Genomic DNA, 18,775 nt, shown 5'->3' with positions numbered 1-18,775 from the left:
GCAGCTACCAAACAGGGAGGTAGTACTGCCTGGGAAGATATTGGAAGCCTATTGTGATGTCTAATGGTAGACCCTGCTGCCATATGTGACCAAGTCCCAGGTTGTTGATCTGACTTTCTGCCTCATTTACACACAATTGCAGGGTCTCAATTGTTTCTCTTAACATTGACAACATAACATACATATATATTGTTTCTCACTCTTGATCTTTTTTTTTATTTCTTTATGGTTCTTTATTATGATTATTGCATTTATTATTATTATTATTATTATTATTATTACTATTATTATCATTATTATTTTATTTTTTTTATTTTACTTATCTGAATTATTATTATTATTATTATTGTTGTTTTTTTGTTTTTTGTTTTTTTTGGGGGGGCACCCCCCTACATCCTTGTATAAGGTGAAGCGCCTTTATGTCTCATGAGTTAAGGGCGTAGAAGCCTGAAGAGTCAGTGGTTTATGTCATCAAGTTATTGGAAGCTCCAACAACTCCCTGAATACGAATTCGCAACTTTCGACTTACACCAGGTACCTACTTTATTGCTTGGTGAACAGGGACTAATGGGGGCTAGGAAGTAAGTCCAAACAACTTCCACCGGCCCGGGAATAGAACCCGTGACATCTGGCTTGCGAGGCAAGAACGGTACCGTTGAAAATAGGACTCACATAAGCCATTTTCCAGTCACTGAGGACCTTATGCTCATTCAGGCATCTACAAAACAGGATCTTAAGGGGCTCAGCAAGCTCATTGCACTTTGGGATGCACCATGTTAAGGCCGAGACTCTTATTAACCTTTATCTTTTACAGTTTATTTCTTATACCCTCTTCTGAGAACACAATGTGTCAGCGCTGTATCAAACCGTCTTTCCTCAAACGCAGGAAGATTGTTTGTATCTTCTTTTGTGAACTCTTGATTTTTTTCGGGGGGTATAATGAGACAAAGACAAAATTGTGTGTGAAAATCTTTTATTAAAGTAATTTACGATCGTTGTTCTCGAAGGTTTGTGAGGAGGAATGTGTCTGTAAAAGAGAATAACTCCTGTCAGGTATAAAACAAACACACACACACTCAACAGCTAGTGAGTTATTCCGCCACATTAGTAGGATGCTGGTCCACCCAAGGGGCTGTTCCACCGTCACTAGCTCCACCTAGTGGTGTACACACGCAACAAAAAGTATCGGTGCATACTGTAGTGTGAACATTTTGAGACCAGTGACGATAGGTATTGGGAAAGGCGAGTTGTTCCAGCCGTATGTTGGCAGCCCTGATTGTCAGCCATATGGCAACACCTAGTGGAGGCGCGGGGAGGGGGGGGGTTATGAGGATACACTCACCAACCTTCCCGACATATCACAGTGTATACTTATCGTTTCAGAACTAATCGATCTCACCCTGCACCGATACTTTTTGGTGCGAGTGTACATGGTTTGAAAACAAGGAGCCAAATCTTTCACTTCAGTCGGAGGCAGTGACGGGGGCGGGTAGGGGTGGTGGTTGATAATGGTGATGATGGTAAATAATGGTGATCATGATGGTGATGGATGATGATGATGATAATGATGATGGTTAATAATGGTGATTGGTGATGAAGAGAGTGATAATGCTAGTGATGACAAGAAACAACCAACATCTTACCAGCTATCCACCTGTCATGGCAATAAACCTTCCCGTGATGATGATGATATGATGATGATGATGATGGCTGTCTTTCCGTTGCCTGGATAATTAACAAACTAATTAATGATCACTTCCCTTCATCATATATATTTATACCCATCATTTATAATTTTTGTCTCGTTAATATATAAAACGAGAGAGAGAGAGAGAGAGAGAGAGAGAGAGAGAGAGAGAGAGAGAGAGAGAGAGAGAGGTTTAATCTTTCGTTAATTACACTAAAAAATACCACCGAGTCTCTTTGTTTGTCAAATTTTTACCTTCCTCTATTTCTATGGTTATCCCTCTTTACTACTGTCTATTCACTGTTTTAACCTCCTCCTCCTCCTCCTCTTCCTCCTTCTCCGTTCTCAACCCCACTGAGAGATAACGGAGTGTCCCCAATAATTCTCATTACCTCTAATTCTCATCTTTTGGTCTGGTGTGTGAGATGCTGAAGTGTTATGATTGGCTGTAGCAACCGGATGTCCTCACTCATTGGTGGCTGGTTCTCCTCCCTCCACTAATTAGCGCGTCCAGATATCTAGGCAAAAGCGTAAACAAAATTGGTGACTCTTTTATCATATAGACCTTAATATGATCCTAACCTTGATATTCAGAACACACATCATACAGAAATATATTACTGTAGATGTTTGATTTATAAAATATATGAGTATGCAGTATATGGCAAGTCATAGGAATAGTTGCTTGAGTTTTGTTAATATGAAGGTCAGGGAAGGAAGTGTTGTACTGTCTTTCATTGATATTTCGTTTTTGTTATATCTCTTGTTAAATTATTCAAGAGTAAATCTCCTTTTTGTTGTTGTTAGATTTATTCTAATGTGATGAGAATTTATCTTAGTCATATTAACCCTCTGAGGGATGTGTTCAATAATCCTCCCCATTATAACAACAACCCAACAACAAGAAAAAGCAACCTACTCAGATGAACACTCCGGAGTTGTGTACAATGTGTTCCACCATAACGTTGACATGTATGTCCGGTGTACTTGCTTCTTTGTTTCCTTGCTTCATTTTCCCTTGCTTCCTTGTTTCAGTATAACATGACAGCGGGGTCACTTGTGGTCTTGTGGCTTACAGCGTTCATTGATGCTGTATAAAAAAAAAAACTCCAAAGCGGTATATTTAGTCCCTCGTTTCCTTATGTTTTTCTCTATTACAACAAACTTGGGTGCATTCTTAAGCCCTGGTAGAGAGAGAGAGAGAGAGAGAGAGAGAGAGAGAGAGGTCGCTGCAGTAGTTAGCGTGAGGTGCTTGGTGGGAGCTGCCGTACGGTGTGTAAGGATCCCCCTCAGGTTTCTACTTCACTGTGTTGCTGTGTGTGAGGGTGGGGGTGAGTTCATCAGCTATAAGGCCTCATTGACTGGAAGACCTCGGCGTGGCTGGTGCAGGGGGGGTGTCAGTTAGACATGGGAGGTCTATGTGTCAGCCAGAGGTGGGTCATCAGACTTTGGTTTGTGTCAGCACACTCAAACCAAAGTTGGTTCACCCTGGGCGATGCCGTTGTCAGCAGACCGTCGACACCTCTCCGTCGCTGCTAAAACCCGATTCATTGCATTTGTAGTTTCCATCGTTACACTTGGAGCTGCTGTCAGCGCACCTAGAGCTGCTGTCAGCGCACCTAGAGCTACTGTCAGCGCACCTAGAGCTGCTGTCAGCGCTCCTACATCTGTTGTCAGCGCACCTAGAGCTGCTGTCAGCGCACCTAGAGCTGCTGTCAGTGCACCTAGAGCTGCTGTCAAGATACCTGGAGGCATCAAGAATTATTTCATCATTGCCATCAGGGGAGGGCAAGAATCTCCTCGTCACAAGACCCGACAAGTTAGGGCTCTTTTGCTTCCGCAGCATGACAGCTTCTTGGGGCTCTTTCGCACCCCGTCCATGTTGGTGTCCTGCGTCAGGGCAGGACTTTTCAGGGAGGTTCCTCAGGAGGTCAATCACCTGCAGGAACCCTGGCACCAGAGGCTTGATGTCCCATCCTTCGTCCAGCTCCACCCGCAGGCCTGCCACAGTACAGGAGGTCATTACAGCTAATTCTGATGAGAAATGTGGTGTTATAGAAAGTGTGTTTTGAAAACATTAACATGAAGCTGACTGACAATGTGGCAAAACTAATATATTTATGTGTAATGTGATGAGCATCTGTATAATAGAAAAAACTAACATTCATAATGGCAGCAACTAACCTAACCTAACCTAACCTGATATAGCAGAGGTAATGGAACTAGATGATGATCCGTCACCCTCGTAAGCGTAGGCTCGGAGGTCATCCTTGGCCAGAAGAATCTCTGGCTTGGTTCCTTCCATAGCGCCCTCGGGAGACCCTAAGTTCATACTTGTTAAAAAGGAAACATCCTTGCTCTGCTGGTCGTCTGGCGAAGAGGAAAAATACAGTGAAAAACAGGTTCTAACAATCTGCGAGTGACCTTCACCGTAGGAATTAAGTAAATACAAGTTCCTCCTACAGGTGTATCCCGCACGTGTGTCGGGCCAGGACTCGAACTCAGGACTAGGCGTACCATAAACACTGTTATCCATTGTTATTAAAGTGTTATACAACGTTGATCTGCTCCTTTACATGTTAGGTTCTGATGATGATATAAAAGTAACCATTAATATTATTCAAGAAGGTAAAGGTGTTTAAGTAAGCCCTGGTGATTCACCTCCTTGTGGAACTAAGTTTTTTCACCTGAAAGATCCACAGCCGATGTAACCACCACTTGTTTCACCCTTAATCATAGACTGTGAGGTATGTTAAAGTCCGTCAACCAGAGGGTCACAACTTTACCTGTTATGCCGGATTGTCCACACGACGCCACCTTCAGCTTGAGACACTCAACTAGGGTCTCCTGTGTGTCGTCTGGCCTCAAACTCCTCAAATCTGTGTCGTCGATGTCACTGTATTTCGCATCTACAACGGTCACATCCTCGCCTCCTGCCCCGCCCACCAACCCTCCAGGGACGAGGTTAGTCCTTCGGCGGCGGAGGCGAACAGAGTAGAGAACGCCGAGTAACACTGCCGAACAGAGAAGTAAAGTCCATTATAAGTGACTTACTGTTTTTTGGCTTCAAGATTGTTTTTAGTATCCGGCAGAAGGTGAGTCGTCGCTGAGGGAATAACAGCAACAATATATCATCGATTAGATAAAGAAAGATAAAACTTACCAAGGATGAGGAGGGAGACACAGAGGCCGAGAATGGCTGCCGGAGCCGCTGACGGGTGGGCCGCGCCCGCCACTGTGGTCCACTGGCAGTACTCTCCGGTGTGGCCTGGGCTACATACACACAGGAACCCGGACCGCTGGTTGTAGCAGGAGCCTCCGTGTAAACAAGGCTTCCAGAGGCACTCATCCACGTCCTGGCACTGACGGCCCTCGAGGTGTCTTCCCGGCCCGCAGCTGTGAAGGTTAACATCCTCATATTGTTATTGTCATGGAGAGAGTATCACTGTAAGCATACACCTGACGAACATTCACCTGGTATAGCTTCCGTAAGAATCTCACTGTAGGATGAAGAAGAATGCCAGGCATGGCAGCTCGTGTAGGCGCTGTTTTGTGGTACCATTATCCTCGCCTTTATACGATGCAGTCAATCATTACAATGAACAATGAATAACTTAACCAACTTTACAGTGTCACATAATTGACTTCATGGAGCATTAAATGAAAATGTCTTGCTTAATGAATAACTAAATTGCGTTTAATTAATCTCAGGAAGCAATATACAATGGCACACACGGCCCAGCTAAGTTCAACACTGCTCCTCAAAATCGACAACTTTGTTAGTTTTCTTCCTCACCTACAGGTTGGCTGCCCCCAGGTCGGGGTACAGGAGAGTGGGGCGGGGCAAGTGGTGTTGGGGCAGGTCTCCGGGTTAGGGCAGCCGCGCCCCAACCCCTCAGAGGTGGTGGCTTGACCCCAGGTGGTGCCGTTCACAGCTGGAGGTAGAGGCAAGGGCCGCCCGCACACCCGAACATCGTCAACACAAGCTGTTGGTGACACGGTGGTGATGGTGGTAACTGCTGCTGTTGTGTTACTGTTATTATTGCTGTTGTTGTTCTAAATACTGTTATTGTTGTTCTAAATACTGTTATTATTGTTGTTCCTAATACTGTTGTTGTTGTTCTAAATACTGTTATTGTTGTTGTTCTAAATACTGTTATTGTTGTTCTAAATACTGTTATTATTGTTGTTCCTAATACTGTTGTTGTTGTTCTAAATACTGTTATTGTTGTTGTTCTAAATACTGTTGTTGTTGTTGTTGTTCTAAATACTGTTGTTGTTGTTGTTCTAATTACTGTTGCTGTTGTTCTAAATAATGTTGTTGTTGTTCTAAATACTGTTGTTGTTGTTCTAATTACTGTTGTTATTTAAAGTCTTCTAAATAATACTTTACCATCTATTATTGTAACCGTTAATACTCAAGCCTCGTTAAGTGTGTTTTAGTACTATGAAAATTAATAAGAATTTTGATTCTATTTTTAACCCTACGTGACTGACTATACTCTGACTCAACCCTACGTGACTGACTATACTCGGACTCAACCCTACGTGACTGACTATACTCTGACTCAACCCTACGTGACAGACTATACTCTGACTCAACCCTACGTGACTGACTATACTCTGACTCAACCCTACGTGACTGACTATACTCTGACTCAACCCTACGTGACTGACTATACTCTGACTCAACCCTACGTGACTGACTATACTCTGACTCAACCCTACGACTGACTACGACTATACTCTGGCTCAACCCTACTGACTATACTCTGACAGCTCAACCCTACGTGACTGACTATACTCACAGCTCAACCCTACGTGACTGTGCTCGGACTCAGCCTACGTGACTGACTATACTCTGGCTCAACCCTACGTGACTGACTATACTCTGACTCAACCCCTACATTGTTCTCTCCTGGCTCAGCCTACGTGACAGACTATACTCTGACTCAGCCCTACGTGACTGACTATACTCTGTGACTCAACCCTACGTGACCTGACTATGCTCTGGCTCAACCCCACCGTGACTGACTATACTCTGACTCAACCCTACGTGACTGACTATACTCCTGACTCAACCCTACGTGACTGACTATACTCTGACTGACTCAACCGTGACTGACTAACTATACTCTCGACTGACTAACCCTACGTGACTGACTATACTCTGACTACTCAACCCTACGACAGACTATACTCTCTGACTCAACCCCACGTGAACTGACTATACTCTGGCTCAACCCTACGTGACTGACTATACTCTGACTCAACCCTACGTGACTGACTATACTCTGACTCAACCCTACGTGACTGACTATACTCGACTCAACCCTACTGACTGACTGACTATACTCTGACTCAACCCTACGTGACAGACTATACTCTGACTCAACCCTACGTGACTGACTATACTCTGACTCAACCTACGTGACTGACTATACTCTGACTCAACCCTACGTGACTGACTATACTCTGACTCAACCTACTACTGTGACTGACTGACTACTCTGACTCAACCCTACGTGACTGACTATACTCAGACAACCCTACGTGACTGACTATACTCTGACTCAACCCTACGTGACTACTATCTCGACTCAACCCTACGTGACAATACTGACTCAACCCTACGTGACTGACTAGCTCAACCTGACTGACTGCCTCTGACTCAACCCTACGTGACTGACTATACTCTGACTCAACCCTACGTGACTGACTATACTCTGACTCAACCCTACGTGACTGACTATACTCTGACTCAACCCTACGTGACTGACTATACTCTGACTCAACCTTACGTGACAGACTATACTTTAGACTCGACCCTTCGTCATGGTGAAACACATAGCCTCAGACTCACTGTAGTTAAGGTCGTGGTGAACAGCAAGGAGCTTCACCCCCACAAACTCCGGTAGGCCTCCCACGGTCACTGCGTCGTGCTTGTCTACGTCTAAGGGCGTCGGCGGCACTTTCCCCACGACCCCCGCGCCTGTTGTCGTGGGGGTGAGGGTCGGCAGGGAGTCGTTCCGTCGTGGCCAGCCGTCCCCGTCGTCCACACTGACAAGGAGGTTGTCGCCGTGTCGTTGGGCCACGACGGTGTGCCATTCTCCGTCCCCCAGTGGACGGTTTTCAACACACACCATCTGTTCCGTTAACCCCACGCCCGTCACCGAGGCGCACGCCACGCCCGCTCGCAGCTATAATGTATACACCTAAAATTACACACACACACACGTACATATACATGTATGTGTGTGTGTCTTTAATTCAATAAGTACAACGTTTACTGTGATCAACGTATTAGTTTATGAAGGTAAAGGTGAACGTACGTGTATACTGAAGGAGGCAGAGCCATGCTGGGCTGAGAGTCGCAGCAGGAGGCCATGGATCGCCCCGCGGGTCCTGAGTCGCACCTGGGCAGTGATCGCTCGGGGTGGCGGAGTGAACGACAGCGCCACCTTATAGTAACTCGAGGGCCGTAAGGAGGCGGGTACAGTGGGCGTGGCACACTCGTCCCCCGTCCATCCTGGATCACACTCACACTCCGGGTGGTTCAGGCCGCCCACACACTGCCCACGGAGTCCACAACTGCCCCTTCCGCCCACACAAGCTGCTTCCTGTGAGTGGCAGCCGCTCTCGCTGGCCCGGCTGTAGGCTGGCTCCCCGAGGTCAACCAGCTGTAAGTACGTAGGTGAGTAAGTCGGTGGGTAGGTAGGTAAGTGGGTGGGTGGGTAGTTAGATGGGTGTTTTTGGTCTGACAATAGTAACATCAGAGTAATGTGTAGTTCTCACCCGGCCGTTGACTGTGAGGTGAGAGACACAGCCATTAAGTGGGTGTTCGCTGGGTGCATTTCTCCAACCGTGGGCGTGAGGGCGTGGTGACGTGTGTGCCAGTCCGCCCACCTGCAGGGGCCCAGATCCCGACCATGTCCCTGCGTCCCCTGGGTTGATCCATGAACTGCGTGCCATGCAGTGTGAGCCGTCCCGGGTGTCGGCGTCCTCCCAGCCACGCCCACACAGGTCTATCATCATCGCCACGCCCTACATTACGCACGCCCATCAGCAAGATAGTTGGGAACTTTAAAGTAATAATATTTCACGTTTTTAAATTGAAAATTGAAGTTAAAAAGATAATGAAAACAGTAAGATACCCACAAAGAATATTGACTTTAGTCAGAGTAAGACATCTATGGCTGCTTGCCATCACTCACAGAACGTCTTGTTGTGTGTAGGATGAAACATGTAAGGCAGGAGAGAGTTTTATAAATGTAGAGCACAGTTACGAGAGGGATGGTCGTGTGTCAGTGATGTGATGACTAAGAGTAGGTCACAAGGTGAAGCGTCCGGGGTCAGAGAGCTTGTGAGGAGAACTAAGGAAAACTACGATTCACGCTTCCAAACCTGAGACATTGTTCTCATAAAGGATGAATTTTATATGTTTAACGATAATAATGGAGAGAAATGTTGGGTATTGTCTGGTCTACTCACAAGGATGTTTTAATACTCGAGTGTTGACTGTGAGCTGTTGTCTGGTCTACTCACAAGGATGTTTTAATACTCGAGTGTTGACTGTGAGCTGTTGTCTGGTCTACTCACAAGGATGTTTTAATACTCGAGTGTTGACTGTGAGCTGTTGTCTGGTCTACTCACAAGGATGTTTTAATACTCGAGTGTTGACTGTGAGCTGTTGTCTGGTCTACTTACAAGGATGTTTTAATACTCGAGTGTTGACTGTGAGCTGTTGTCTGGTCTACTCACAAGGATGTTTTAATACTCGAGTGTTGACTGTGAGCTGTTGTCTGGTCTACTCACAAGGATGTTTTAATACTCGAGTGTTGACTGTGAGCTGTTGTCTGGTCTACTCACAAGGATGTTTTAATACTCGAGTGTTGACTGTAAGCTGAAATAAAATCTGGCATTGAACGTTTTTACGGGAAGCACCAGACAGCGACGGAAGGCACTGTGATGGTGTAATGTTGTAAATACTGAGAGGAGGCGAGCATACAGGGAGAAAACATACAAATATGACATCTATTTGTTCTCTGTGTAAAAAGGAGGATATTATTCTTACCTGAGAACTGAAGTGGAGGTGGAGGGTGTGCCAGTCACCGTCGTTCAGTGTGGTGTTTACCTCCAGTGAGAGTGACCCTACAGCTCCCTCGATCAGCAGCTGCGGGCGCCCTAGGACGAGTTGTAGGGCGATCATGGGCGTCGGCGGCGAGTGTGGGTTTCGGGCTATGGGTGCAAGGGGCCCAGAGTACAGGATGAGAGCATGTGGGTTGTGTGTGAGAAGACGGAGAGACAGAGTGGTGGGGAGACATGGCAGGAGGGAGTCAACCCACGCCCAACCTGACCCTCTGAAGGTCCTGGTAAGCACTTTACACCTCGACCCCCAAGACCTCCCGGGACATACGCACCTAGGGGGAGGGGGCGGGGGTGTTATTGTGTGAGGAAATGTACATAAATAAATGTATATAAAAACACACACTTTTTTATGCAAAGCCATTATCACACATAAGGAAGCGGCTACAGGTGGGTATGTCTAATATAGTTTAGCACCTCGCTCTGAAAAGATTGCCTTCTGTGCGCATCGATTACTTGTACCTCATGATTCCCGCTGTGGCAGACTAATCATCCACATACTTAAAAGAACTGATTCACCATATTAACTCTAAGACCGTCTAAACACGTACCATTAATCACTCGACATTTGTGCTTTATCATTGTTTACACACCTGTTGCCGCCTGACGATGCCACACACCTCCCACCGTTGAGACAAGTGGTGGGTGTGCAGGTGTCTGGCTCGTGGGCACAGCAGGCGAGGGTTCGGGTCAGGCGCGGTGTGACCAGCGAGGTGGCGTTGGTGTCTACTACCTGGTGAGGAGATAATAGTGAAGGTTAGGCTAGTGAAGAGGGTAAAAAAATATATTTATGGTCGTATTTGAATGTTTGTATGTGGCGTATCCGTGTATATTACTGCGTGCTTTCGTGTATGCATAGTAAGTGCGTCTGTATATGTGAGTATATTTTACGTACACACATATATACCTACTGCACATTCTCACACATATACCTGAAGGGGGAGTGTGGTGGAGGCCCGGGAGGCAGCTGAAGAAGGGTCGTGGTCGTGGTAGGGCCGGGGTGAGTGTGGGTACTCCTCCGTCGTGGTGTCCTTGTGCTCGTCAACAGAGGGCCCTGGGCTTCCCACCACCACTGTCAGGTTGGTCGCCATCTCAAGCTGTCGATATCCACGTGAAGAGAGTCCGTTAGCTATCCTTAAGCATTCCTTAATTATGTATTGACTGGACAGGATAAGACATTAATTTGACAACACAAACAGGATAAACAATTAATTGGACAAAACTTTTAGGATAAAAATTAATTTAAAAAAAAAACATTAAATTGGGCAAAACAAAACTAGTAGAGTAAGCCGACCTATTTTCAGTGAACCTTGACCTATGATCAATGATGGTAGCGAGTGAGGGGACCACCGGGTGATGGTGGTCACATCCAGCTGTGAAAATTCTAATATTTTTTTCACGCAAAAAGTTCCACCATAGATTAGATAATAAAGTAAGTTAATTTATATATTTTATGACTTGCCACGGTTCTAAAATGATTCCGTCAGACGTTATTAAAAATCTTGATTATACCGGAGAGAGAGAGAGAGAGAGAGAGAGAGAGAGAGAGAGAGAGAGAGAGAGAGACCCTTGGGTGTTGATGAACTAGATATTAAAAGAGGTGTTAAATATTACCTACCTCATGTGTGTTGAGAGCAAGAAGACCCTGTAGCTTGATGGGGTTAACAAAGGTCCCCTCACTGCTTCCTCCGTCAGTTTTCGTCCTAACGCTCAGCCACACGCAAGCGGAGGAGGACTCGGGGGTTAAAGAGTTCCGGTTGAGATTGACATAGCTGCTGGTAGAAATAGACGGTCTTGTAGTGGACGGACGCATATGAAGTCGAGAAGGGTGAAAGGTGTCGTCGTTGCTGTACGACCCAAGGGGTGGGTCTTCGGAAACGTTGGAGTCGTGGAAGGAGTCGTACTGAGGGTCGTGGTAGACATAGACGCTCACCACCTCCACGGTATGGCTGTCCTCGCCGACCACACTCAACACTCCAGCCACCAGTCGGCCGAGACCACCTCCACCAGCCTGTCACAGCGACCACTTGTAAACATTTGTTGATGAAGTTGATTGGCTTATCCTGAATTCTATTTTATTATTATTATTATTTTTATTTTTATTTTTATTATTATTATTATTATTATTATTATTATTATTATTATTATTATCGTTATTATTGTTGTTAGTTGTTGTAGTATTGACAAAAAAAAAGCAAAGGGAAAAAATAGTGTATATACCGAGTGATAAACGATCATCCCGATTCTAAAAAAAATATTATGAGAAAACTAATAAACCCACAACCACAACACACGTACTCTAGGCGTCCAACCCTTGGTTAGGTGGGTGGGGGTGGTGGGCGTGAGGGTGATGGGCGTGGCGTGGGCGATGGCCTCAGAGGTCAAGAGTTTCACTAAGACGGTCACGTTAGCTGCCACTCCTCGCTGACCCCACACCAGGTCACTCACGAGGAACTGAAGGTCGTATCTGTGGTGAGGAAAGTGGGTGAGTGATTATGGTGACTCAGCTGTGGGGAGGTGAGTCAACTCGGTGATTCTCATTTTATTTGGTGATTTTGACTTGTTAACACTGAGTAATTTGTTGATTTTGAGCTAGTTTGGTGATCCTCATTAATGTGATACTAAATTTTGTAATTACATTCACATAATACTTTTTGCAATACACATCTTCTTTTAGTAACTTTGAAAGGTCGACGCAATAGTTAAATAATATGAAGAGATAGTGGATATTTCCTAACCTAACCTAACTTAACCTAACCGAACTTGATGTGTTATGCGTCATGAGTGAAATACTGTACAGGGCCAAAGAAGATGCAGAGTCCGGGGGGAGACAGTGTAAACAAACCCTCCTCCTCGATCTTATCCGCGGCGAGGAGCAGTATATTTCCCAGGAGGAACTAGACATTTCCCTCACTATCTGCACAGACGGTATTCATATTTCATATTCAATGGATCTATCTGCCTGGAAAGCCAACGATACTCTTTACATACTAGTTCGTCCGTGCATTTTATGGTTTAGTTTTTGTTTTTAAATTTGGATTCCTATCTTGAATTACTTCTTGTTTTGAGGATATTTGCATGGCAATAGTTAACTCTTCTTTAAAGTTGTAGATTAATCCCTCTTCGTGCTTCGGTAAATGTTTCATTCGGATGAGGTAAAACACACACACACACACACACTACTACTACTACTACTACTACTACTACTACTACTACTACTTTGCTGTCACTCGGAATCGAGTATTACGATCATCCAGCTATGATACAATGATATGAGTTATAAAGGATGTCACCTTCGTTGGTGAGCTCTGAGGTGACTAGAGAGGCCGATACGGGACCGGCAGGGTCGTCCACAGAAGTTGTACATGTGGGGGGGCTTCATCTAGTGCGGGAGGGGCCGGAGGCAGAGTCTTTCCGACGTTGGCGCTTGTCTGCCTCGGTATGCAGTCGGGCTAATTCGAAAGTATGGACTCCTTCTTGTGTGGTGCTCCTCCAGGCGATACGGTGTGGAGTAATCATCTCCCAGGTGAGGGGGGTCGATTTGGCACTTTTCAGGTTTGTCTTTTGCCCGTCAACGTTACGTTTACTATTCGTTAGGTGACTGTAAAGTAGCTGTTTGGGCACTCTACTGTCGTCCATGTGAGTAACATGGCCAGTCCAACGTAGTTTTCTTGGATAATGATAGCCACGATGCTCCTACAGCTGGAGTCAGCGAGAATATTTTCATTTGTTGTCTTGTCTTCCTGCCATATAGCAGGATGGGGAGGACCACTGTTCGATATACATGCAACTTTATTGATAATTTCTGCTCTTTACAGCTGAAGACACGGTTACAGAGTCTGCCAAAGGCTTGAGATGCACATCTGATCCGATGTTGAATCTCCTCATCGATGTCTGCAGTGGGGGACAGGTGGGAGCCGAGATTCTGAAAGTGGATGGATGGTGGAGGTGTGTCTGAACAAGGGGCAGGCTGAAAGAGAATCTGAGTCTTATGTACATTCACCTCAAAGCCGAAATAAGCATATGCATCTGCGTAGGTGTTCAGGATCTCCTGTAGGTCGCATTCAGGGTGAGCGACAAAGGTGAGGTCTTCTTCATACTGAAGTTCAGTAATGGATGCTGCCAACACCTTTGTTCCTGCCTGGAGTCGTAATAAGTTGAAAAGACCCCCCTTCACCCGGTACTGCATGTTCACCCCGACTGATAAATTGGCACCGGCACGAGTAAGGAAGGCAGCCAAGAAAATGGAAAAGAGATGTGGTACCAGTACACATCCTTGTTTTACCCCTGTTTGGATGGGGAAGAACTCAGACTGGGTGCCATTGTGCAGGACACTGCCGTTCATGCCATCGTGGAGTTGCCTTACAATGGCGATGAATTTTGGTGGGCAGCCAAAACAGCTGAGGGTCTGCCAGAGGGTTTCTCTGTTGACCGAGTCGAAGGCCTTGGTTAGGTCGATGCAGGCTATATACAGGTCACGACGCTGTTCTCTGCACTTTTCCTCTTATTACGAACCACGCCATCTATTGTGTCATGATCTAACTACCCAGCACTACCGAGCAACGCCATCTAGGGATGCGAACCGAGTATGACTAGTCTTAGTCACCACTTCGGGTTTCCTTTCTCCATATCCTGGTTGTTGCATCACCTCCTCCAACTCTTCCTCATCAGCTCCGGATCGAGGAGAGTTCAGTTCACTCTGGGAAGTGACCACACTTGGATTACCTATCCTGGAAACCTACGGCACAGTGACGACCTACCATCTTCTTCAATACTCAGCCCTACTCGTCAGACACTTCAGCACCGCACTTGAGTATTGTAACCCTATATTACCTCCCACCTCCACTTGCTTCAGATTGTTGTATGTTGTATAAATATGTATATACTGTTAAGCCAATGTTGCGTATGTTTAAGTTAAGTATGGTTAAGGGTAAATTATAGAAAGCTGGATATTTTGTTAAGGAATTTATTGTACTTTATTATACACAACAAAAACTCGCATCCTTTGTCTACCCTTTTATAGTCCGATTGTCTTTGTTTGTTTAGTTTTTTTATTGTTGTTGCCTGTTGGGATCCGGGTAGACTTTTAACTATATTCTAAACCAGTTTCTAAATCCCCAACTCGTAACACTCTATTTGGCAGGCAGCAAAGATTATGTCAGTGGTGCCACGTGAAGGTCTAAAGCCACATTGAGATTCTGGGAGGAAGTTTTCCGCTTCAGGAAGAAGTCTGTTTAAAAAGACTCAGGCGATAATATTGTCAGCTACGGACAGCAGCGAGATCCCGCGATAGTTGCCACAGTCTGGCCAGTTTTCCTTTTTCTTATAAATATTGATGCTGGAGGCGTCTTTAAGAGCTTGGGGGTTTCCTCCTTTTCCATATATTCTCCAGGAGAGAGTGGAGACGGCTGGTAAGCAGAGGTCCTCCTGCTTTATACACCTCGGCTGGGATTCCATCAGGCCTTGAGGCTTGGTTATTTTCATCTGTTTGATGGCAGTAGCTACCTCATCCAGAGATGGTGGATAGCTGAGGTGGGTCAGCTCTGGATGCTGAGGGACCTGCTGGGTAGTCAGGACATCCACATCGGTGTTTCGATTGAGCAGCGAGTGGTAGTGCTCTTTCCAGCGCTGAAGGAGGCCTTCTTCGCCTTTAATTAGGGAGTTGCCATCGGATGAGCTGAGAGGGCTGCACCCTGAGTGATTGGCCCATAAAATGTTTTAGTGGAATTGAAAAATTCGTGCATCTCGTGTTGATCTGCAAGTCTTTGCGTTTCATATGCTTTATTTTTAAAACAGTCGTTCTTTAAATTGCGAAGTTCGCATTGGACCGTTGATTTCTTCTTGCGGAAGGTATCGGCTTTGGTCCGAGACTGAGGGTTGTTGTGCCAGTCAGTTAAAGCAGCACGTTTATCATCGACGAGTACATTGATTGTCGGGTCATTTTCATCAATCCAGTCTTGGTGTATTCTTTCGATCTGGCTGAGGGTCTCTGCAGGATTTTGTCATGACAGTGCCGAGAATATCCCATTCGGCACTGGGATTTGGGTTGTTTGTTGTTGGGTTGTTTATCAGCCCATGATCGAGCTGCTCTCAGAAGGCATGTGCTACCGCTGGATCCTCCAGACACACAGATGTAAACAAAATATTGAGCACACTAAATATATTTAGTGATCGAACGAATCTAATTAAACAACAGCATCAAGTTTCACAGACTCCATGAACAGTTGCATCAATCGATGACCTCCCTCTCTCTCTCTCTCTCTCTCTCTCTCTCTCTCTCTCTCTCTCTTTCACACACACACACATACACACACACACACACACACACACACACACACACAACACTTACCGTCCCTCCCTCACTAGGCTGGAGGCGAAGACAGTGCCGTCACTGGTGTTGAGAGAGAAGAGAGGATTAGGTGGTCCTGCCCATTGGAAACTCTTGTCTCCGAGGTCCCAGTCGTCTGGATCCTGAACGTACACGCGTCCCAGGGGAGCGTCTGACCCGCCACCCTGCAGGAAGAAGACGACGTCCTTGGTGAACAGATCCTGCGTTGATTGGCTTCTGACCCTCTGATGGTCACGGGTGACGAGGGAATTAAAAAGACAGAATAAAGTTGAGATGAATATGTTGACCTCTGAGTTATGACCTTGTGGGTAACCTCTGACATGACCATGTGGGTGATCTTTCCTTAACCTTGACCCGTGACCACTGGTGACCCCTGGTGATCGTTGACCTCTACTGAACGTTGACCTGTGACCCCTAGTGAGCCCTGGTGACCTACCTGGGTCTTCCACATGTAGACAGTTTTGGCCGCAGGTTTCATGGGGTTGTCGTTGAGGTCATCTATAACTACTGTGACCATCTGGTGGGCGGCCAGGCCGCCTGCGTCAGCCACCCACACGCCCACCCGCAACTCCCGGTACTCTTCGCGGTCTACGCCGCCCACCGTCCACACTTCAGCGCCTCCACGCCCACTGTCCAGGTCTGGCGTGGGAGAGGATCACTTGATGATTAAATAAATGTTGAGATAATGTGCACATTGTTGATAGAATGATCACAGTGTATATTTATTATCGTAGTCTGATTATTGACAGAGAGAGAGAGTGAGAGTGAACAACACTTACGGGGAATGAACTCGAGATTGATGTAGCACAGCACATGGGGTGGGTTAGAGGGCGCGAGAGTCAGATTGAATGGCGGGCCGTGTCCTAATGCCCACAAGTCGTCGTCTGTAGCCTTCAGAACACCCAGACGTGTCGCAGGAGCTCCCTCGGGGATATGGAATACCGTAGGAGGCAGGAGTCGTGGGGGAGAATCATTAACATCAGTAATAGTGATGGTAAGGGTGGCGGTGGAGGAGAGAGGTGGGCTGCCACTATCCACGGCGATGATTCTAGCCTCGCTCATCGCCCCTCTGGAAGCCTCGCGATCCAGAGCTTTCAAGAGGGTCACGTCCCCTTCTGAGTCGACGGTAAGGGCATCCCAACCTCCCGTCAGATGGTACTGCACCTTCTGTTGACCGATCTGGAAATAAATGTGATGAGGGAAGGCTGGCGAAGATTCTTAAAGGGGGAAACTGATACATTGACTATTTCTGTGGAGAGAGAGAGAGAGAGAGATTTATACAAACGGAGAACACAAAAGACAGTGAAATGAAAGAGAGACAAAAAGGCAACAGCAGCAGGGGGGGGGTAAGAAGGAAAGTAGAGAGGGAGTGAAAAAGAAGATAAAAGAGAAGGGAGACGGATGGAGACAGGAAAATGGATGGAAGGAGGGAGGGAGAGAGAAAAGAAAGGAAGGAGGGAGGGAGGGAGGGCGGGGGGAGACATCTATAAGCAACAGAACAACACAACTTCTAGAAAAGAAATATCCAATTTTATATCACATTTTCCTTTTTACCTCTGCATCTCTGTTTGTCTTGGCTCAACAAGAGTGACTAGTCTCTCCCCTTCACAGCTGCTGTTTTTTGCTCGCTTAATAATACAATTTGATGGGGTTTTTCTCAGTGGTTCAGTAAATAGGAATAAATACGTTTCCCTTTCTCTTCAGGTCATTTTCTAGGTTTCATTTGTTTTCTATATCTGGTATTGTGTTTTTAAGATGATGATTAACATTATTTATTTACCTCGTGAAGCAGGAAGATGGGCGAGGTTTACTCACCATATCAAGGTCGTGGGCGGGGAGGAAGCCAGGATAGTGCCAGGGGCGGCGTTCTCCCTTAGAATAACGTGGGCGTACTCACCAAGTCGGGGTCCTAGGCGTGGTTTACTAACTATATCAGGATATAAGGCGTTTTTTACAACCATAGTAGATGAGTGGGCGTGGATTACTCACCATGTCAGGGTCGTGGGCGGGGAGAGCGGCCAGGAGAGTGCCAGGGGCGGCGTCCTCCCTCACAGTAACGTGGGCGTGTGGGCGGTGGAACCTGGGCGGGTTGTCGTTGATGTCCCTCAGACGGACGGACACCCAGGCGGCGTCCAGGTGGCGGGGGTCCTTCCAGCCCCCGCGACCCTGGGGGTGGGGGGGGGGAGGGGATAATGAGAGAGAGCGATAATACGAGTGTCAAAATGAGAGAGAGAGAGAGAGAGAGAGAGAGAGAGAGAGAGAGAGAGACTTACCATATCAGTAACTTGCACTAGGAATCGGAACCCTCTACGGTGGGTTTCATCTTCATAGTCTAAGGTCTTAATGGCGTAGAGTAGACCCGTCCCCCCCACACACCTCACCCCGAAGTGTTCCCACCCCCACCCACTCGCCTCCACCACCTGTCAACACACAAAGGTGGGCGTTGTTACCAGCTGGGGAAAGTATAAGAACTTCATAGATTAAATTCAAATATCTCCTGTTCAAAAATGGGTTAATTTGGCTAGTCTTTGTTATGTAGGCTACATTTAATCCTTCAGCTCCAACCAGAACACAAATGAAAGATATATAGTATA

General features: G+C 46.3%; 1 protein-coding gene across 1 annotated transcript; it reads right to left on the bottom strand.

Annotated features, from left to right (window-relative positions):
• Nucleotides 1-955: 955 nt before the first annotated feature.
• On the bottom strand, nt 956-18,534 carry LOC121872426 (putative neural-cadherin 2). Its single transcript, XM_042375168.1, has 20 exons — nt 18,455-18,534; nt 18,171-18,347; nt 16,961-17,360; nt 16,618-16,820; nt 16,182-16,345; nt 12,131-12,299; nt 11,451-11,843; nt 10,765-10,929; nt 10,426-10,565; nt 9,762-10,107; nt 8,483-8,731; nt 8,020-8,367; nt 7,551-7,887; nt 5,484-5,673; nt 4,851-5,083; nt 4,474-4,701; nt 3,887-4,057; nt 2,607-3,688; nt 2,080-2,205; nt 956-1,027 (listed from the first exon to the last, which is right to left on the bottom strand). Exons 1-18 carry the CDS (start codon nt 18,455-18,457, stop codon nt 3,192-3,194), a joined length of 4,413 nt encoding a protein of 1,470 aa, XP_042231102.1. The 5' UTR covers nt 18,458-18,534; the 3' UTR covers nt 956-1,027; nt 2,080-2,205; nt 2,607-3,191.
• Between the last annotated feature and the right edge of the window lie 241 nt (nt 18,535-18,775).

This window comes from Homarus americanus, unplaced genomic scaffold (assembly GCF_018991925.1).
Source record: "Homarus americanus isolate GMGI-L3 unplaced genomic scaffold, GMGI_Hamer_2.0 scaffold11302, whole genome shotgun sequence".
Taxonomy (NCBI): Eukaryota; Metazoa; Arthropoda; class Malacostraca; order Decapoda; family Nephropidae; genus Homarus; species Homarus americanus.
Note: the sequence above shows the minus strand (reverse complement) of the source record. Positions and strands in the feature narration are given on the sequence as shown.

Bases quoted from the DNA above. Each gene is read 5' to 3' on its own strand.
- LOC121872426 (XM_042375168.1), bottom strand. The intron at 11,844-12,130 runs GTACGTGTGTTG...TCGCTGTGACAG, and splicing joins CCAAGGGTTGGACGCCTAGA to GCTGGTGGAGGTGGTCTCGG. The intron at 4,058-4,473 runs GTAAAGTTGTGA...CCTCTTCGCCAG, and splicing joins TGGACAATCCGGCATAACAG to ACGACCAGCAGAGCAAGGAT.